Genomic DNA, 21,255 nt, shown 5'->3' on the forward strand with positions numbered 1-21,255 from the left:
ACTGGTGCCTATATAAATATAATTTGTTTTTTTGATTTGTATATACGATATTTGTATATAGCAATAGAATTTTCAAAACATAGCGTTATACATATTTTAATCTCCGCCGTTATGTCATCTAGCGGTTGATAGCTAAAATTATTATAGATTGTTTCTGGTAATAGTGTTTGTATCTGGTAATACCTTTAATACGCACATGCTTTAGTTTAACAATTTTGATTTTCTGACGCTAAATTAAATTTCATAATTAAAAATGAAACCTGTTAAAAAAGATAGTACCTTAATTAGTTCTAAACCTTTATCATCTTTTAAAAAAAACAAGCCAGAAAAGTTACTAAAGGTTATAAAAGGAGTAAAAGGTAGAGTTGAAAAAACAAAATTGGCTTTAAAAAATGTGGACACAACTGGTAAAAAAGTATCGAAGAAAAAAAAACAGTCGTCCTATAAAGTAATGAAAACGGCAAAAAATGTGAATAAATCTTCTAAATCTCACAAAAACGAACTTGAAAATTTAAAAGATATCGATCCTGAGTTCTATGAATTTTTGAAGCAAAATGATAAAAAGTTGTTGAATTTCAATTTGTTTGACAGTGACGAATCTGAGGATGATAATGAAAGTAACATAGCTACGCTCAAAAGCCAAACTAATCCAACGGAGGACGAAAATAATGGTGATGAAGAAACAGATGAAAGTGAAAATGATGAAGGGAAATACCATACACCTAATAAAGAATTGGAACTAGCAAGTGACGAAAGTGACTATGAGAACGATTATGAGGATTCTGGTTCTGGTAGCACAGAGAAAGTAACATTAAATCTATTGCGTCAGTGGCAAATAGAACTTGAAAAGGAAAATGTATCAGTCGAAATTGTTCGTAAAGTTATTCAGGCATTCAGTTCCGCTTTGGCAAGTATTTCTGCGGATGAAAGAAATATAACACCAACTCAATACAAAGTGGTTGGTTCAGCAATTTTCAACGGTGTTGTGCAGCTTTGCGTGTTGCACATCCAACCCGCAATTCTTCGTATATTAGGTTTGAGTGATCGTTCAACAGCTCCGCTACATAAAACCAAAAAATGGGCTAAGGTGCGAGGTTGTTTGCGATATTATTTAACTGATTTAATACGATTGGTAGAACAAGTATCTAGTGCAAACATACTCTCAGTTTTATTGAAACATTTACATCAAATGGCTGGTATGATTGCCTCATACACAACACTTGGAAAAATTATTCTTAAACGATTAATTGTATTATGGTCAACTGGAGATGAAACGATTCGGGTGCTAGCGTTCCTTTGTATATTGAAGATAACTCGTAATCAACAGGTTAGTATAGGTTCAAATGTGTTTTTTTTTTTTTGTTAATATTTTTTATTTCTAATTGTCTTTCATTTTAGGATTCAATGTTGCACCATGTCTTAAAAGCTATGTATCTTTCATATGTACGTAACTCAAAATTTGTGTCGCCAAATACGCTACCCAGCATAAATTTTATGCGAAGGTCACTGGTAGAAATATTTGCTTTGGATTTAAACACGTCCTACCAACATGCTTTTCTTTACATCCGACAATTGGCGATTCATTTGCGCAATGCAGTCATATTGAAAAAAAAGGATAGCTTTCAAGCTGTTTATAATTGGCAGTTTGTTAATTCTCTGCGTTTGTGGGCTGATTTATTGGGTGCCACAACGAATAAACCTCAATTGCAACCTCTTATTTATCCACTAGTCACTATAACATTGGGAGTGATTCGTCTTATACCGACTGCGCAATACTTCCCATTACGTTTCCATTGCGTAAAGGTGCTAATAGCTTTGGCCAAAGAAACACGGATATTCATCCCCATTCTTCCATTAATAATTGAAGTTTTGCGGAGTAATACTTTTAACCGCAAGCATACGGTTGCATCAATGCGTCCATTACAGTTTACCTGTATTTTGAGACTTAACAAAGGTCAATTATCTGAAAATGGTTTTCGTGATGAGGTAATCGAGCAAGTGAATGGTCTTACTTTAGAATACTTGGCGCATGATTCAGCATCTCTAGCTTTCAGTGATTTAGTAGTGCCAACAGTGTTATCACTGAAAAGCTACCTAAAAGCGTGTCGCAATGCGAATTATTCAAGAAAAATAAAACAACTGTTGGATAAAATACAGGAAAATGCTCGATACATAAATCAAGAACGACGAAAAATCACCTTTTCTCTCAATGAGATAGCTAAAGTGCAATCTTGGGAGTCGAAGGTGTACAACAAGGGAACACCATTAACTATTTACTATGAAAGTTGGCTGAAGACACATGAAACAAAGAAAAGACGTCAAGCTGCTCAAATTGACAACATCAATATCGATTATAATATTCCAAGCATAAAGCGTTTAAACAAGGATGGTGTAAAAATTAGGAATGGAAATGGTGAAGTCGAATTATTCCCATCAGAATCCGAAGAAGACGAACAGTTATTGATCGAAATAAATAAAGACACTAAAGGTATCAAGAAGAAAGGTAATCGGAAAAGTAAATTGGAAAATAGAGTTCAAAATCAAAAGGAGGAACCGGAATCTGCTATGCCACTAGAAGAATCGGAACATGAAGAAATGGTTGACATAGTAAAAGAGCTTGACATCGAAGATTGGTAAAAAGTTAAAATGCAGGCTTTAAGTTTTAAATAAATTTATATACATATGAATTACATTCAATTTCGTAAAACATTTTCTGGCTTATTATTTTTTTTCTGGGTCTTTTCCTGGTATGATTTCATACTCGTTATACTTTGGGAATGTGCCGATCGTTTCCTTTTCCTTAGGCAACAATTGTCCTGTATCATCTTTTGCTCCATACGTTGCTTCGAGTTCTGCAGCATTTCGTTGCTTCATTTCCATTATGGATAAATTCCTAACTAATTCTTCACGAGTAGGAGGTTCATTACGCCGACCACGTAGCCATGCTTCCCACTCAGCTGTAAGCTCTTGATCGAATGCTTCTTTGTCTGTCGGTACAAAATATCGAGAAGGCTTCCTCTTTCCTATTGATGGATTTGCAGGAATTTCATAATATTTATTACCGAAATAATCTTCTCCTATAAAATTTCCTTTTATTTGTCGAGGCCGTAAGGAATTAACGAAATTATTGATTATTATTTTAATAAGATCGCGGGATGGTGTTTTTGGAGCCATTTTGATCTGATATATATGTTACACCTCTCCTGATATATAATTTATGTACAATATCTGCAATATGAATAGTATTGCATAAATAAAGATGTAAAATAAGCAGCTGATAAACCAAACGCAGTGTTGGGAAATGAGAGAAAAGTGCTCGCTAACTCTGCATTCTGACATGCAAAAGTTTATGGCTTACTAACTGTCAAATCTATTGCCAATGCCGTTTCCAAATCCGCATGTGGGCATTTGTTATCATAACACCATCTTTTGCGAAATAGCGTCGGGTAGGTAGATTCGAGCTAATATAGCGCATGTTTTGAGCTCTTGAACCGTTTAAATTTTTATAAGGATGAACAAATTTATGTGGAAAATAAAAAAAGTAGAAACATTCATTTTTCTGCAAATGTATTTCTTGAAAATAAAATATTTCATATTTTAGGACTTAAATAATCTTTATATATTTTGATTTTATTAATTTAAAACTTCACCAATCCATTTGGTATAATTCTTCTGCAAATTAAGAATATTAACTAAATATTAATTTAAAAAAAGTTAAATTATGTATTATGAATTACTTATTATTTCTTACTTTATTTTTATATTGCTTGACTATTGTTTGACGAAATGCCTTTCCTTGCATGCGAACGCGAGATATAATTTCTAGCAGGTGAAAGCAGTGTGGTAATAAGAATGTTCAAATGTTGAACCTGAGAATGTATAAATGTTTCTCTGGCTGAGCCTTCAAAAGGCAGAGAACGTACGTTCTCTGTGTAAAGTTTTTCAAAACAAATAATAATAAGTAGACTGAAGAAAATAGTGACGGCATCTGTAGAAAACTTTAAGTTTCTCAGTTTAAATTTCTTTACGAGTAAGTAATTACAAGTTTAGCAATACCCAAATATGTTTTTACGCAAAAAATCGGAGACGAATAAAAGAAGAACTCAAGATTTATCACAGGTAAAATAAATCTTTTTGTAATATAATTTTATTCAGTTTACGAATTGAGTGAGTCATCAAAGCGATTCTTATGTTCCTACCCTCTTAGTTTGGCCTAACGGAAATTCCAGATGACTTCGATCCAGCGGGCGGTTATGTGGATATGGATGATAATGATAGTGATTTGGAAAATGAATTAGCTGAAATTACAAATGGAACGAGTAAAATTCACAAACCCAAAATTAAACGAGGACAGACTAATGATCTTGATAAAATGGTCGCTGAAAGTATGAGAGACATTGACAGCGAGGATGAAAATGACGCAGATTTGGAAAACGACTCCGAACTTCTAAGTGAATTGAATAACATTTCAGAATTGGAGGAAAGTGTTGATTTAGTTACAGTAAATCAACTCCCAGATACTACAGTTAGTGCTCCCAATGGAGAGCAAGATACTTTCTTGCCTACAACCAACTCAGATATATTTCAGCTTATTCAGCAGCGTATCCTTATGTATAAATTAGCTGAAACGAGTGCTAAAGAGGCAGGAGAAAGTGCAAAGGTGCGAAGATTTGGTAGAGCACTTAAAACTTTATTGGAGCTACAACAAGCAGTCAATAAGGGTAAAGAAGTTAAATTAGAGGATATTCCACCAGAGGTCAATGTTAAGCCGCTGACTCAAAAGGATGACGACTCGACAAACAGGGAGCCTTCACGATCTGCTCCACCTCCGCCATTTATTAAATCTGATATAGGAGAAGATTCAATTTCTCCTCCAGAAATGCCTTTAAATGAAAAATCAGATAAAACCATAAGCTTGAATAAAATGAGAGAGCGGCAACACCAATATAAAACTGCCGCTCTCCAAGCAAAACGAAATGGGGACACGAGTCTGGCAATTCAGTATCTCAAAGTCGTTAAAAAGTTTGATATGGTCATAAAAATGTCAGAAGACGGCCAGGAGGTAGATTTGAGTGATATGCCTCCGTCACCAGATCAGTTTTTGGACTTCTTATCCAAATTGCAAAAAAATACTGAAGAAGACAATAAGGACCTTCCTACGCTACGTGAACCATGTGAAAACTCTGACAATATTGGTATCAAAGATATCAGTAGAGTGTCGCTTACTATGGAAGAAGCTCTTCAACAACGGTTAGACAAGTATAAATCGGTACAAGAATTGGCAAATGCAGAAGGGAATTCTAGCAAAACTCGAAGATTTGGGCGCATTGTGAAACAATATGAAGACGCGATTAAATTATATAAAGCTGGTAAACCGGTAGCGTATGAAGAATTGCCCGTTCCACCAGGATTTAGTCCGTTGCCTTCCGAACATGCCTCCGCAATTAATTCCGATGATCCGGTGGATACTGTAGTACCTAAACATTCGGAAGCACCAAACGGTAAAACCAATTCAAATACAGGCTCTTCGGAGAAAACACCAACATCACTTACTGCCCAAACATCGCCGCAAAAGCATGATCTAACTACCCGAACATCAGGGAATCAGCAAAAAAATAATTTAGCTGAGCAGCAGATGAAAATTCTTCTTGAACGACAAGCTGAATTTAAAATTGCTGCAATAGAGGCAAAGAAAGAAGGAGAAATTGACCAGGCTAAGGAATACCTGAAGATATACAAAGGATTTGATGCTTTGTTAAATGCGGCTAGTAGCGGTTTGCCAGTAGATCTTACTTCGGTATGCTAAGGTAATATCTATACATACAAAGTAAAGTATGCAAATATTTTTTTAGTTGCCACTACCACCATCTCAACGTGACAATCTGGAAGCATCATTTGCTATTGTTAGTACAGAAGAATGTGACCCAGACAATGAATTATCTGATATTGGTATACGAATTGAGGAGCAATTAGCGAAACAATTAATGATGTGCAAAAATACTAGGTAAAAAATGTAATAACGTTTGGCAACTGTATGAAAAATATTTGACCTTTTTAAATATTCCATAGGGATCATCATAAAGCCATGGGAGATGTGGCCGGTATGAATCGTTTTGAAAACTTGGCACTGACCGTGCAGAAAGATTTGGACTTAGTGCGTTATTCGAAGCATAAGAACCTCAGTTTACCCAAATTTCACTATGAGAAGCGAAGTTTTAATATTGTGCACTGCAACACAGACCTTTCCGATAACGAATTGGAAATCATTGTTGTGCGTGGTCTGAACTATAATGTACCTAACCCAAAGGATGTAGATACTTATGTCAAAATTGAATTTCCTTTGGTGAATGTAAGTAAGTAAAATTATCTCGTTTTTGATATATTTAACATATTCAATCTTTCCAGGATGAGACATTTAAAGCCAAAACCTCGATAATTAAAAATAATGACAGTCCAGACTATGATCAACATTTCCAGATTGAAATCAATCGCGGAAACCGACAGTTCCAACGTATATTTAAGAGACATCATGTAAAATTTGAAGTATACTCTCGCGGGTAAGTTAAAGGTGTTTAGGTATAGTAAAATAATACCTTGAATGCGAGTTATACTAACTAATAACATTATAAAAAAATGGAAAAATTTTTCATTATGAATAATGCTTCACATATAAATAAATATACAGCATAGATTGTCGTGGACTAAGTCGTATACTGCCTATGTGTTGTTTCAGAGGCTTTCTGCGCTCAGATATACTCATAGGAACGGTTAATGTGAAATTACAGCCCATCGAAACGAAATGTGATATACACGATACTTTCAATGTAAGTCGCGAAAACAAAATACTTATGTATATTACACGTCGTTATGCGAAATTATTAAAAACATACGTACATATACTATACAAATTGAAATGAAAATGTAAATTATTTGAAGGTATTATCAAATATGTACATATGTATGTATGTATGTGTCTAAATACGTATACAAAGCTTGTAACAAATAACTTTTATTTATTTTCTGATTGTAACAGTTAATGGATGGCCGAAAAGCGGTTGGTGGTAAATTGGAAGTTAAATTACGCGTCCGAAACCCTATTCTCACAAAACAAGTGGAGCATATTGAAGAGAAATGGTTGGTAGTGGATTCTTAGTTGGTCGGCCCTATGTATGTTATAGAATAAATATTATTAAATGTGTTATTTATTTTCACTTCTCCTTTATTATTGAATATTAAATGGTAAATCTTGTACGCCTTTGTTTCTTTTATATACTTATAAAATTTGCATGTGTAAGATGAAAGTATATCCATATTGAGATCCACATTGTGTATAAAAAAGCATACGCATCCTAAATTTGAAAATAGTTTATGTCAATAAGCAGATATCTCGACAGAATATGTGGAAGTATTTTAGTTGTTACTATTGAAATTTAAACCGAATACTTCTATACTCCAAGTTCGCTTTAATGAAAATGTTACAAAAATATATTAAAATACGTTTGCAAAAAGTTAAACTAACCTACACTGAAAATTTATACTTACGTACATTAACATAGTTCTCCGTCGATAAAGGAGAAGTAAAATTTAAATAAAATTAAGTTACCTTTTCTTTTATATTTCTTACAATTTGTTTTTACTAAATGTATTATTTACAACTAAACAAATATATCTAGATACTCATTTCAATATATTCAATTGCATCGGAAAAATTGCTTTTTCTATTAAGGAAGTCAATGGCGCGGACCTTAAAGAATCCTAGAATAGAAATAAAGGATGATATATAAATAAGTTCACGAGTATAATTTTTGACTTTCATGTTTACCGGTAACACAGGCATTAATAGGAGCATATTGAAATGATGGATAAGGTAAATGCCAGTTTTCACTTATAAAACTCCATTCTGCAGTCTGATTTACTTGAAACCAAACTTCATAAGTTTTGAGACAATTTGTGGTGTTAGCAGCTTCACGCCAAGAAATAAATATTTCGCCAATTGTTATTTTTGTAATTGTTGGTGGTTCGGGTCGCTTCAGCACGGGCGACAAATTAGAACAAACGCGAAATAATAAAATCCATGGAAGCTGTAAGCCACTAATATTTAAACTAAATTCAGGCATCAGTAACAAACCAGAAGCTTGTAATCGAGGAGTTTGAGCGTACCGCATCGCTGCACGCTCTATTGCGTCGGGAAAGGGTCTTGAACCAGCTTGAGTGCGCCAAATATATGCTGGATCTGTTTTTTCTTGTTCTAGCAATTCTACCACATACGCGAAAGTCTCTACAGAGCATGACTTGAAAGGTAATTGACGATGAAGTGTGAAATTTTCCAGTTTTTCTGTATTCTCTCGAGGCAGAAGCAGCCAACTTACGTACAAGGGTTTATTGCCGGTGGAACTTGTTTTTAAAAGCCATAATACATCGTTTGGACTACTCAATGTAATTACTTCAATATCGGCAGCAACTGGTGCTAGTTTCGAAAGCATACCCAAGGCTGCATATACGGGTTTTTGTATAAATTGCGAATGCACTGGTTGTGAGTTGTTCATTCGAAAATGTGCTAAAAGAGTTCGTTGCGTGAATTCAAATGGATGATAACTGATAAAAGCATTGTCGTGGCTGATTGTTTCAAGATATTTGAATTCTCTATAATTTAATTTAGCATGCCAGTGCAAAAACACAATGTACACGAGTTTAGCCGCATAACGAACATCCTCATAAAAATCCTGGGGGGTGGACCAACCAGTAATGGGATCCGCTTCACTTTAAATATAGAATAGATATTTATTTATTATTTTCTAATTGAACAGAATTAATAATAACATAGATACTTGTGTGTATATACATACATACATACATACATTTCATATGCATATTAGCGCTATCAATTGCATTATTCAAATTTTGTCTTTCAATTCATAACAAATGTAACATTCTTCTTAAAAATGTACAAAGGTAGCTTTTCGTGGATTCTATGTATGTTAATAAAATACCTTTGACGGCTATGTATGTACATATGTATCTACATACAACGATGTGTATGTACAAAATCTATTTTTTAAGAAACTTACTCATTTGATACTGGTAACATATTAATATTATAATAGTTTGCATAAATATTCTTTAATAATTTGCTAGATGCTTCTAAGACCTCTGTTGCAAGACCTTGACCTTTTCGATGATATGTGAGAACATTTATTGGACAATCATTTATTTGGTCGTTGCAGTTTTTAATTAACGACCAGCACAACGGATGATTCTTTTTGGATTTAAACAAACCTGCTGGTCCTCGCAGAGTTAAATCTAATGGCTTATTAGACATATGACCAGCTGATTTAATACCTTTCCGTAAAGCCATAGCGTATTCGATAAAACCTACTTATGAGAATATTTTTTAAAATTAATTTTTAGTATATTAAAACAATAGTTTTGAGTCGAACAACCTTCTACAGTAAAATTTAATATATTATAATTGTGTATGTCCGGTTCATTCCAGGTCTCAAACCGCCACTTAACAAGATTCTTAGCACCCAGTAAATCTGCAAAGTTAACTTATTTTTGTATTATTTAAAAAATATGGATGTAAGTATGTATATACTTAGATAGCGCTTAGTGACTTGATAGCTGAAATCTTCCCAAATATCATTCATAATATCGGAATTGTTTATTAAAATACCATCCAGATCAGTCATAAATTCAATAACTGGATAAAGTCCTAAATCATTTAAGTTTAATATGAAATCATCTAGATCGGAGAAGTCATAAACAGGCACTCCAGCCTGAGTATATTGTACAAATTTAACAAGTTCCAAGAGCCAATGGATGCGTATATGTGTTAATGCGCCAGTTGGTAGCGCTGCGAGGTGCATCAAATTCATTTGCACCGATTCAGAGAAAAGACTAAATTTCAAACTCTCCCATTTGATTTCTCCAGATGGACAAAAGCCTGTGTTTGTCCAAAAACGGGGTAATTGGTAATACGGCTCATTAACAATGTGGCTGTTATTTTGCAGCGGAATGAGTGCTGCTAAATGCATTACCAAAGAACCAATCATATTTTTTATTGAATTTCTTGCTTTCTACCGATTCATCTTATGAAATGCAATATGCATACATAAAATAGTGCAGTATTTCGCCTTTCTTTACCTATGTAAGTTCACAAATATAATTATTATCAAGTATCAAAATTGGTTTATATTATTCGCGACTGTCAAACGAATACACTTCTTAGCGAAACTAAGTAAACAAGTCACTCTAACTATGGCATCTAGAATTGAACGGAACTTTTAATACGAGCACGCAGTCATTAAAACACCACTTAACCTGATTAATAACATTAAATTTGTTAAATATCCCAGTGTAATTGGTATCTACACATTCCTTGATTAATTTTTGTTATACTGTATTTCCATCACAAAAATAAAAGTATGAGTGTACTTTACATATCGTCACCTGAAATGCAAAATAACGTATCATCAAAAAATTCTAAATTGAGTGTCCTATTGATTACGCTTCACTACTTCAAATTACATACATAATATTACATATGTTCAACATTTTCAGATTCTGCACTCAGATATAAACCAATATTAACCCACATTAAAATTTTTTTCACTCATGTTCCATTTTATTTCGTGTTTCATTCATGCCATTGTAAATTACAGAAAATGTTGTTACGTTATTTTGCATTTCAGGTGATGATATGTACATTTGTTATATACATAAGTACATATGAATGTAGATAAATATGTACATATAAAAACTGTACATATAAAAATGTATGCACATCCAGTCAGCAATAAGAGTACGTTAATCGACATGCGAGAGATTTAAATTTTCTTTGTAATTTGTATGACTGAGTAAACATATGTAATACAAATATACATACCAAATCTTTGAGATTTAAGCATAGACACACATATTAGATGAGGTTCGGATTTGAGCCTATTTACGAAAAAAGGTTTACATACTATGTAAGTATGTACATATGTATAATGTGTCGTTCATGAGTTTGCAATAGTGGACATTAATTATAAATGGGAATCGTTTGAACCAAAAAAAATGTAAAGGTATTACGCCAGTTTCTTATATTAGAAAAATAAGTTTTACGTTTTATTTAATTCTCTACATATGCACAGGTTATTATATTATGCATATTATTATATCCGATATAAAATTTTTAGCTATAATACACGTACCCTTTTGCATATTAAAAACCACGAAAGCAATATTAATTTGTTAAATGGGTTGCCTTGCATAAAATCAATTACCGTTATTAGCTTTTAGCCACTATCTGTGATCTATGATTTTTGATAATCAATACATTCGAAAAATATTGTGGGTGAAATGTAATATGTATACATTTGATCAAAATTCAAAGCTAAAAGTGTTTCAGTAAATTTAGCAGCTGCCGGTAATTCGTAATATTAATTGATGATACACTACTATTTAGGATTATTAATATGTCGTCCAACAAAGTGAAGCCATCGCCAATACAGCGCCACCACACTGGCTTAAATCAATTCTTGCGGCAGCCACCAACACATAACTCTATTTTTAAGGACATGCGAATAACATTATGTGTTTTGAAGGCAACAGGTCTGTTACCTATCTACGAAGAGGTTTCTAGTTATGAAGTTGGACCACCTACAAAGCCAAACATTTATTATTCATTTTTCATTCGAGGGGTTGTACAAACCTTCACTTTATTCAACCTCTATAACCTGATAACACCTGGATCAGCACAACTGTTTTACTCCTACAGTGATACAGATAATGTGAATAAATGGATTGAGTATTTATTGTGTATGTTATCTCATTCAGCAACTGTTATAATTTGTGGTAGAAATTCAAAACTGTTTATAAAAATCTTAAATGAAATATTGAAAGTGGATGAAGATGTCTTCGACCGATTCCGAGAAACTCTGGAAAATAAATGTGCATTCTCACTAAAGTACATTGTGGGCATATGTATTTGCCAATGGTATTTAATCGTGTTACGCGTTTTAGCTGTTAAAGATACTCTTAACGTAAACTCATATATTTTTCTATTTATCTACGCCGTGCAAAATGCCATGGCAACTATTTTCATTGTTTTTACGGCGGCTTTATTAAGAATCCTAAAGATGCGTTTCGCTCACATAAACACAACCCTTAAAGGTTATACGTATAGCGAGCAACATAAGCTACAACGTATACCAGGACGAGATAGGAATGTAATTACAATGGATTCTTTTCCTGAGGATTCTTTATTTATATACCGTCTGCACAATAAGTTGCTACGGATTTATCGTTCAATTAATGATTGCTGCAGCTTGATTTTGGTGGCATATATGGGTTATGCTTTCTACACTATAACAACTACTACCTATAATCTATTTGTTCAAATAACAACACAGCGCTTATCATTCAATGTGTTACAAACGTGCTTTGTGTGGCTAGCAATGCATACTTGCGTCTTGGCATTACTGTCAAAAAATTGTGGGCAAGCCACAGATGAGGTAAATGTGTACATATGTGACTAATTACTTTGAATTTCGTTTTTATTATTTCTCTATAGGCTAATGGTACTTCGCAAGTTTTGGCTCGTGTCTACGGCGCGTCTAAAGATCATCAAAATATAGTAGAAAAATAAAAAAGAATTTTCATTGAGCAAATAATAATTAAAGTTTAACTGTAGGTGGACAAGTTTTTAACAAAAAGTATTAAGCAAGAGGTGCAATTCACTGCTTACGGATTTTTCATAATTGATAACTCCACACTTTTCAAAGTAAAGTATTACAATGATATAATAAATCTGTACAATTTTAGTCAATTAATATTTATTATTAGATCTTCTCAGCTGTAACAACTTACTTGGTTATTTTGATCCAGTTCAAACAATTGGAAGATTCAAAAATTGAAGATGACTCGAGTTAAATTGTGAAAACATAACAAGTAATTCCTTTTCGCTATTACCAAATTATTAAATACACATTTATTCAATCAGACACAATACAGCATCATAGTTCTTGAACGAATATTTCAAATTAAATGAAAATGTTAACATTTTTACTGAAATATACGGCAATTGTGTAAATCTTAAATATTTTTCAATTTCCATAATTCATTTAATGTAAAGTTAAATAAATATTGTATATTTTGAAGCTTGAAGTCTTTGTTGCAAATAAAAGAATTACCTACATAATTTCTAGTTTGGCATCTTCATTTAGCAATCGACAAATTTTGGTTTTCGTCTTGTTTCTCCAAAAAGGAATGAGCACATTCTATCCAGGGCAAAAGCAGCTAAAGTATCCGCCAGCAAAACAAGAACAAGCATTTTGCGAAACTAAGTTGTAAACAAGATTAATTGGCATATCGGAAAAAAACAATGTTTATCAATTTTTATTATGCAAACCATTTTCATACTTACATCTTCGGGGAATGATACAATTTCAAAAGTTTCTGTAAGTTCGGATGAGATGTCCAAAGAAAGAAATACAACTAATCCTGTTGACACTAAAATGGATATTAGTAGTGGACGATTTTCACGCAAACTCTCCATAAAAGGATGCCCCTGTTAAGATTTTAATTTTGAGTTCTATAACTAAGATTGCTACTTTTTTATACCTTGTGGTTAACAGCGAATGTAGACACTTGTAGAGCAAGACAAATTATGTAAACAGTGCTATTTATGATATTGGGTTGAAAAGTTTGCTTTTCTTCTGGATCCATATCTATATAGAGTTTCACTTTCCCTGTTCTTTTGCGTAACGATAACTACCACTTAGTAATGTTAACGGGTTAGTTAAAACAAATGAACTTACCTTTCAGGAGCCCGCTCTGTTGCCTCTTGTGTTAAATAGTAAAGTGCGCCGAAATGTACGGCAAATTGGCAAAGTATCGTTGATACACTATAAAAGTTAAATATATTTGGCAATGGTGCAGTTTTCGATAGGTTCTTCAGCGGCTAATTATTTTAAAGGATGAATGAATATTATTCATTAAAGATTATTTGTTATAAATGTTTACCTTTGAACGTGTTATACATAAAAAACAAGCAGCTATAAAGAGACCCTGAAGAGTGGCTTGCATGTCACTAAATTTGACTCCGTCAATATACAAAACAGATTGGCAATAAGCAGATATGAGTGCGTTTAATGCTAATATTTTGAACATTTGTAGGGTAGTTACCAAGGTGCATCGTCCTTGTTTGATAATGTGATTTACTATTAGAAGAAAGGTATTAATAAAACAGTTTCTATTCACTATATACAACGTACCACATGCTATAGATGATGTCTTGCTTGTAAATGGCGCGGCTATACTAGCATCTCCCAATTTTACCACAGACGTTTCCTCATATATATCTTTAAGTTCAGATTGCAATCGCGCTTGAGTAGCATTTAAGTTTTCTCTCTGACGTAACATTGCACGATCACGCTGTGATACGGTAAGACGCTCCATCGTATTGGAGGCACCAGTTACAGTACTTCTTACACCACCTAGATTTCGAACATTTACAGCGGAATTACCAGATAAATATGCACCTGCATCGGAAAAAATTGATGCGGTTCCATTCGTGATATCACGCCGCTTTTTAGGTTTTATTGGTCCATTACTCAGCAGAGATACACCTACATGGGCATGTTTAAGGGCACCTACATCATTGGTACCATCACCACACATAAGTGTGTAATAACCTAGGTGCTTTAAAGAAGTGATAACATATTCCTTTTGTTTAGGTGCAAAGCGTGCGCACACCGTAATATACGGTAATATTTTTAATAAATATAAATTTTCTTGTTCTCTGAGGTACTGTAAGCCTTCTCCAGTAATACATAGATCATTTCCACTCAGCAAAGCTTTCAACTCGTGTTTAAGATCAAAAACAGACTCTGTGTCAATTGAAACCCATTGCCATTCAATACACTTTTCATTGGTGTTTTCGTTACGAGTAAGAATTAGTAGTTTTTTACGTGTAAAACGTAATTCTTTGGCTACGTGACAAGCTGTAAGCGGGTTATCTCCAGTAATCATTACAACTTTGTGCGAAGCATGTATAAGTTCTTTGATTACAAATTTAGAATCGGGTTTTATAGGACACGATATTATAACAAAACCAGCAAAAGTCAAATCACTTTCTACATCCTCTCTTTTCAAATCTCGGACACGTTGCGCGTCCATTGGGCCGAACTTTTTTATACCCAACGCTAAAACTCGTGCACCCCGACGAGAATACTCAAGAAATGTCTGCAAATATCAAATATAATTTAGCATTTGAATATTATCAGGGGCGCAATCTGACCAAGCTCTTACCTTTTCATAATTCTTAGGGACTTCTTTTAACATTTTCTGAATAACTTCAGGGGCTCCTTTTACAGTGCCAATATAAACTTCATTGCTAAATGGTTCCAAATAGCTAGCTAATACAGACATCCTTTTTAATGCTGAAGAGAAATAATAACGATGGAAAATACGAAGAGGTTTTAATTTTCCTCGTTTTGGAATAACAGTGTCTTGTTTCGTTAAACTCCAATCGGCCGCGGTAAGCATTGCCTTCTCAAGTGGATCTCCAACCAAACCATCGTCAAGCATTACTAAGGCGTGGCATGTCGCGACAGCTTGTATTGTTATGTCTTCAGCTTTTTCCATTGGTACAACTACATAGTCATCTGTTAAGCCCGCTATCCCTTCAACCATCAAATTATCCGATGTAAGAGTTCCGGTCTTATCAAAACAACAAATTTCTACTTTTCCAGCAAAAGGAATACGGAATGGCTCAGTGCAAAACACAAAGAGCTTTGACAATTGCATAAGCGATGTATTCACTGCTAACGTTAATTCAATTGGTAAATCGGGTGGAATAATAGACGTCAATATTAGAGTGCACTCTAAGAATAATTTATAACGGCTTCGATCTGGATCCTCGGTGCCCTTAATCCAAACATAAACAGCAGCTGCAACAGCAAATACCATAAGAAATAGGATGAAAGCAAAAGTCTCTAGATTATTTTCGGTTACGCGATTTACACCAAAGAGAATGGTTCTTAATAATTTTCCCTGAGATGTATTGAACCCAGTGCGTAATACGTAACCAATACAACCACTATCAGGGGCTCGCAATGCATCCTTTGTAGGAGCGGTGTGTTGAACAACTTTAGTTCCTCCAAAAAGAATAAACAATTTGCTTTCACCTTCCATATCAAGTTCTTTATCCAAATGATCCAACGTTTCTAATGATTCTTTCATTTGAGGCACCGACTCCCCTAAATAAGAAATGCTTACATTTACATATCCTTTTATAATATATATTTCTAGCTTTAAACTCACCCGTCAACATACTCTCATCAACTATACAATTACCACGAAGTAAGACGATGTCACAGGGAACCAAATTATCGTTTTGTGATCTAGTTATAGATACAATATCTCCTGGAACTAATTGATCAGAATTTATTTGTCTCCATTTATTTTGCCGCAGAGCATTTAGCACATATGGTTTGTTTCCCATTTTTCTTATCTCGGACATATTATGAAGTTGTTGTCCAACAAGAGTACACTCAAATATAATCATCATAAATAGTGTAAATAAAGAATAGTACCAATATTCGTCCAAACACCACAAAGCCACTGAGAATATTTGAAAGACAAAAAATGGTGCTGTGGCACGTTCAATGAATAATTCATAGAACTCTGGTACAACCATTTTCATTTCATTTAACCCATATAATTGTTCAGCTAATTTAACAGCACTTTCAGTTTCGTGTCCACGACTGCGCGTATAATGGCGTAAGGTTTCGTGTACAGGAAAAGCTATTCCACGAAATGTTTTCCTTTCTTCATCCCAAACATATTTTGTTTTTTGAAAAATAAAATATAGCTGCTTATTACCGTTAGCTAATCTAATGCCGTTTATTTGAACTAATTGAGATGACCCATTGTTTGCTGTGGGTATTACTTTAGCTAAAACGCCTACCCCCGGTGTTTTAACATTGCGGCAATTAAGAAATGTAAGTACATGAACACTCCAATAGCAACAAAGTAATGCTAAAATCTGAATGAAAGCGATTACAGCGACTGTGATAAGACCGGCTTCATAGTGTACATCAACGCCGTAAATAAAAATCCAAGCATAAAATGCGCCCAAATATAAAATAACAAAAGGCATTACTATGCCGCTTAGGGCTATAGGGTTCCGAATATGTAAAGTCACACGTTGTACTAAATCATCTAGCGCAGATTTTTTATTTAGTTTGACGTTATTAGCACCTGATGTTCTCGCAACTACTTCCAAGTCAGGTTTTCCCTCATATTCGTGATCCATTACAATCTTTTAAATTCTCCTCATTCACTTCCTCTTTTTGACTATTAATTGCGAGATGTTTCTTATTATATCAAAATTATTATTTTTTTAATTTTCAAAGCGTCACCACAATATAAATTATAATTCAGCAAGTGCCCTTTTATTCTTTCCGATATGCTCTAGATTGTCATTTCTTAAAAACAGGCATGATATTATGACGTGTCGGATGTTACCACGTTAAATGAATTAGTACTTTTATTCTTACTATTTACCAGTTCCACAGACAATTGTTAACTCGATAAATTTGCCGTATTAAATATTGCTCCTGGTAATTGCTTGGTGTAAGTGGCTATCCAAAGTTATCAGAATAATTGTCATAAAAACAATTGCCAAAAAACATATATTTTTTACAGTTTTGTTTTCATTTTTCAAAATTTTTGCAATCGCATTCTTCTTATATCAACATTTTCTGTTTCTATTTTCTTCATATGTATATTTCCTCCATTCCTTGACCATTTCGCAATTGACTTTATCAATATAATAAATATGCACACAAAATGATTATAATTTTATACAGCAATAAATCTGTTAGCTGACTACAATCAAGAAATTTCTTTCAAGTTGCAACACATTCACACTTCTCCACTGTCAGACAATAGTTTTGACAGAAAGTTCGATGTACCGATTTGTACGAGAACGTTAACACAAAACCAAGTAAAATGTCATGTAACTGTCGGGAATATGAAAACTTCGTTATATTTAAGGGTTGATATCAATATATATATATATATATATATATACATTTCTGCAAAAATTAAAATGTCTGTGTGCCTCGAATAACTTATAGTATAGAACTAATAAAGTCGAAAAGGGTAAAAAACCTGTAATTTCGAAATGGCCCTTCTCAACTCAGCTCTTTCTTCTAAACTAGCAATTTTTTTTCGGCAAAACTTTTTAGAATTTTAAATGATTTTCACATCAACGACATATTGAAACTATTATTGAGTATGAAGATGCTTGCAGCTTACGTCACGTCTAACAATTTGAAATAATTTTGACAAGTTATTTGTGTGATCAATTTGAAAGCAAGTACTTGATTAGACGATAAACTTTTATGTGGACTACCAAAGTCCCAATAAAATCGAATGCAGAAATAGGCATCGTATATAGCTAGTTTTATTTAAACATTATGGAAGGCATACTCGCACCAATTATTGTACCAATTTCATCGAATTTACAACTGATTGTTACGTATATGGGGCAGTTGTATGAGTTGTACCAACTGATTGGATGAAAATCAAAATTTTTTGATATTTTGTTAAGTTGGTTGTGTTAGTTGGATCGTGTTTGGGTTGGTCGTGCGATTTCAAACGATTTCGCCATTTTATTTCGGCTGACGAAGAGTGCGCGTCATATATAATAAGTAAAGCAACAACTTCCGAACTCATGTTTAAGCAACGAAATGAATATTCAAAATGAAGTTGGCCTCAAAATTGTGTTAAAAGTTGTGTCGTATGTAGCGACAAGGGCAATTTCTAGCCCAACTCAATCAACCAACTAATTGTTGCGTGTATGCCTTCTATTATATATTCTTCAGTAACGATTTTTACTACGATTTTATTTCGATGAAAAATTGTTTTCTCTATTTGGAAGATTACGTGTCTCATACATTACGGATAAGTATGTCACATTTAATAAGTTTTGCCATTGCCAAATCGTGGTGCATTTGTTATCAGAAGAAAATCATTTGCGCAAAGTTAGTTTCGAGCTTTTTTTTATGATTCGATTTAGTAAAATTTATTTTATCATTTAATCACTTTTCTATTGCAGCATTGTGTGGCACTCTGAAGCAATGGAAATTTTAAAGGTAAGCAATACTTAAAAGCGTTTTCAATTTCTCTGAAAAAAAAATTAGTGTTTTCTAAAATGATTATATGTTCTAGATCTTATGGAGCTTTACCAATGTTCCGGCTCTACAATATTCTATCAATTTAGGTAAATATAAATTATTATTAAATGTTTTTGTAAGACGAGTGATGTTAACATGATAGGGACATCTGAAAATCAATGTATGATTTATCAATTTCTGACTCGTAAAATTCCAGAGTTATATATTTTGTTTTTTGTTTTTTTTTTTTTACTTTCATTACTAAAGACTTTTTACTTGCAGATTTTGGAGTTTAAATTTATGTGTAAAAGATGCCTAAAGAACCTGCCCCGTATCGTTGTAATATATGAAACGTTAATGTATCTAGTTATGATGATTTTTTACAAGAACGTCTGAATATTAGTGGGAAAATATGTAAATATACAACCTTTGCAGACAAAATGGTAAATTTTATTTTTTTTAATATATGAACGAATTTTTTAATATATTTAATGAATATGAATAGTGGACATCCACAGAAAATTATTGGATGAATCAGTACGAAAAAAACTGATTATACAATGTTCGAGATGCCCCGATTCTACAATTTACGGATAAATGTAACATTATTAAAAGTTTTCGTAAGACTAGTGGTGCAACATGTAGTTGAAAATCAATGTATGATTTATCAATTTCTGACTCGTAAAATTCCGGAGTTATATATTTTGTTTTTTGTTTTTTTTTTACTTTCATTACTAAAGACTTTTTACTTGCAGATTTTGGAGTTTAAATTTATGTGTAAAAGATGCCTAAAGAACCTGCCCCGTATCGTTTTAATATATGAAACGTTAATGTATCTAGCAATACTTAATATGCTTGTAAATATTCTCTTGAGACAAAATGGTAAAAAATTGGTTTTTTTTTAATATAATACTGATGAAATTATGATAGGGACATCTGAAAATTATTGGATGATTTATCAATACGAAAAAAACTGATTATACAATGTTCCGGCTCTACAATATTCTATCAATTTAGGTAAATATAAATTATTATTAAATGTTTTTGTAAGACTAGTGATGTTAACATGATAGGGACATCTGAAAATCAATGTATGATTTATCAATTTCTGACTCGTAAAATTCCGGAGTTATATATTTTTTTTTACTTTCATTACTAAAGACTTTTTACTTACAGATTTTGGAGTTTAAATTTATGTGTAAAAGATGCCTAAAGAACCTGCACCGTACCGTTGTAATATATGAAGCGTTAATGTATCTAATTATGAAAATATTTTCAAGAACGTCTGAATATTAGTGGGAAAATATGTAAATATACAACCTTTGCAGACAAAATGGTAAATTTTATTTTTTTTAATTGTATGAATTTGAATTGTTTTTATATAATTTTTACTGATGAAACTTAAGATAGGGACATCTGAAAATTATTGGATGATTTATCAATACGAAAAAAACTGATTATACAAATTACCATACATAAAAAATGTTTTTAGTAGCATTCTTAATACACATAAATATTTTAATATTTTGTTCAGATTAAAGTCGTTGGTATTGCATGATTAACCAATCGTCAAGATCTAACAAGGTTTGCTGATTTCCATACCTGCATATGACGCAGTGTACGTCATAGAGAGACTGGATAAAATAGTCCAATTCTGAGTAATCGGAGGCGTCAAAGTCTGATGGCAAGATTTGTGATGACTGAATATGAGATGAGCACGGAGTAGTTACAAAAAGTGGAAAACCTTCAACATATACATATTATAAAGCTTTATTTGAACTTTGAAGGATGAAATCGCAGCAAAATACCTCGAAAGTCAAATACATTAAAAGAATATGTACGGCAACTAAGGAACTTTGCAGCTCATTAGCCCTATGCGAGAGAAAGCTATATTTCATGTCTATTCGATCATAAGAAATATCTTTGTAATTAATGTATGATTTCAACATTGTTTACTAGCAGGGAATAGACCTGAAAAAACCGTTGACCGATGAATAAAATTTTGATTTTTTTAATAATGTGTTTTTCATATGCACCAAATATTCCACTAGATTTGGTAATTGCGTTTGTATTTTGGGCCACTATA

At 33.0% G+C, this 21,255-nt stretch overlaps 6 protein-coding genes and 1 long non-coding RNA gene across 16 annotated transcripts; 4 read left to right on the forward strand and 3 right to left on the reverse strand.

The window, feature by feature from the left end:
- Positions 1–189: 189 nt before the first annotated feature.
- LOC126752403 (nucleolar complex protein 2 homolog) lies at positions 190–2,709 on the forward strand. Its single transcript, XM_050463166.1, has 2 exons — positions 190–1,327; positions 1,399–2,709. Exons 1-2 carry the CDS (start codon positions 254–256, stop codon positions 2,635–2,637), a joined length of 2,313 nt encoding a protein of 770 aa, XP_050319123.1. The 5' UTR covers positions 190–253; the 3' UTR covers positions 2,638–2,709.
- LOC126752413 (NADH dehydrogenase [ubiquinone] 1 alpha subcomplex assembly factor 2) lies at positions 2,655–3,293 on the reverse strand. Its single transcript, XM_050463195.1, has one exon. It carries the CDS (start codon positions 3,172–3,174, stop codon positions 2,722–2,724), a length of 453 nt encoding a protein of 150 aa, XP_050319152.1. The 5' UTR covers positions 3,175–3,293; the 3' UTR covers positions 2,655–2,721.
- Positions 3,294–3,883: 590 nt separating this feature from the next.
- Positions 3,884–7,251, forward strand: LOC126752401 (coiled-coil and C2 domain-containing protein 1-like). Of its 4 annotated transcripts, none has more exons than XM_050463156.1 (7): positions 3,885–4,119; positions 4,208–5,797; positions 5,853–6,004; positions 6,070–6,349; positions 6,406–6,557; positions 6,686–6,824; positions 7,034–7,251. In XM_050463156.1, exons 1-7 carry the CDS (start codon positions 4,063–4,065, stop codon positions 7,151–7,153), a joined length of 2,490 nt encoding a protein of 829 aa, XP_050319113.1. In that variant the 5' UTR covers positions 3,885–4,062; the 3' UTR covers positions 7,154–7,251. The 4 variants fall into 4 exon arrangements, with proteins under 4 accessions (XP_050319117.1, XP_050319113.1, XP_050319115.1 ...); XM_050463158.1 differs by having other exon boundaries at positions 3,885–4,030; XM_050463157.1 differs by having other exon boundaries at positions 3,886–4,119; positions 6,734–6,824.
- Positions 7,252–7,594: 343 nt separating this feature from the next.
- On the reverse strand, positions 7,595–10,228 carry LOC126752404 (alpha-L-iduronidase). Of its 2 annotated transcripts, none has more exons than XM_050463169.1 (5): positions 9,596–10,228; positions 9,441–9,536; positions 9,069–9,372; positions 7,823–8,760; positions 7,595–7,755 (listed from the first exon to the last, which is right to left on the reverse strand). In XM_050463169.1, exons 1-5 carry the CDS (start codon positions 10,050–10,052, stop codon positions 7,670–7,672), a joined length of 1,881 nt encoding a protein of 626 aa, XP_050319126.1. In that variant the 5' UTR covers positions 10,053–10,228; the 3' UTR covers positions 7,595–7,669. The 2 variants fall into 2 exon arrangements, with proteins under 2 accessions (XP_050319126.1, XP_050319124.1); XM_050463167.1 differs by having other exon boundaries at positions 9,069–9,375.
- Positions 10,229–10,302: 74 nt separating this feature from the next.
- Positions 10,303–13,277, forward strand: LOC126752407 (gustatory and pheromone receptor 32a). 3 transcript variants are annotated; one of them, XM_050463184.1, is made up of 5 exons: positions 10,303–10,363; positions 11,450–12,497; positions 12,557–12,619; positions 12,677–12,766; positions 12,829–13,277. In XM_050463184.1, the coding sequence occupies exons 2-5, from the start codon at positions 11,460–11,462 to the stop codon at positions 12,913–12,915; spliced, it is 1,278 nt and encodes a 425-aa protein (XP_050319141.1). In that variant the 5' UTR covers positions 10,303–10,363; positions 11,450–11,459; the 3' UTR covers positions 12,916–13,277. The 3 variants fall into 3 exon arrangements, with proteins under 3 accessions (XP_050319141.1, XP_050319140.1, XP_050319139.1); XM_050463183.1 differs by lacking the exon at positions 10,303–10,363 and adding an exon at positions 10,502–11,066; XM_050463182.1 differs by lacking the exon at positions 10,303–10,363 and adding an exon at positions 10,502–10,970.
- LOC126752398 (endoplasmic reticulum transmembrane helix translocase) lies at positions 12,938–17,485 on the reverse strand. Its single transcript, XM_050463150.1, has 8 exons — positions 16,309–17,485; positions 15,295–16,244; positions 14,259–15,228; positions 14,008–14,204; positions 13,803–13,945; positions 13,606–13,738; positions 13,409–13,552; positions 12,938–13,324 (listed from the first exon to the last, which is right to left on the reverse strand). Exons 1-8 carry the CDS (start codon positions 17,300–17,302, stop codon positions 13,205–13,207), a joined length of 3,651 nt encoding a protein of 1,216 aa, XP_050319107.1. The 5' UTR covers positions 17,303–17,485; the 3' UTR covers positions 12,938–13,204.
- A 1,434-nt stretch (positions 17,486–18,919) lies between these two features.
- On the forward strand, positions 18,920–21,187 carry LOC126752417 (uncharacterized). Of its 4 annotated transcripts, none has more exons than XR_007665995.1 (7): positions 18,920–18,961; positions 19,112–19,148; positions 19,225–19,276; positions 19,452–19,612; positions 20,100–20,186; positions 20,331–20,505; positions 20,704–21,187. It is a non-coding gene; the product is annotated as an uncharacterized LOC126752417 (long non-coding RNA). The 4 variants fall into 4 exon arrangements; XR_007665994.1 differs by having other exon boundaries at positions 18,921–18,961; positions 19,437–19,612; positions 20,346–20,505; XR_007665996.1 differs by lacking the exon at positions 20,704–21,187 and adding an exon at positions 20,580–20,687 and having other exon boundaries at positions 18,921–18,961; positions 20,346–20,505.
- Positions 21,188–21,255: the final 68 nt, after the last annotated feature.

Source organism: Bactrocera neohumeralis, chromosome 3 (assembly GCF_024586455.1).
Source record: "Bactrocera neohumeralis isolate Rockhampton chromosome 3, APGP_CSIRO_Bneo_wtdbg2-racon-allhic-juicebox.fasta_v2, whole genome shotgun sequence".
NCBI classification, from domain to species: domain Eukaryota; kingdom Metazoa; phylum Arthropoda; class Insecta; order Diptera; family Tephritidae; genus Bactrocera; species Bactrocera neohumeralis.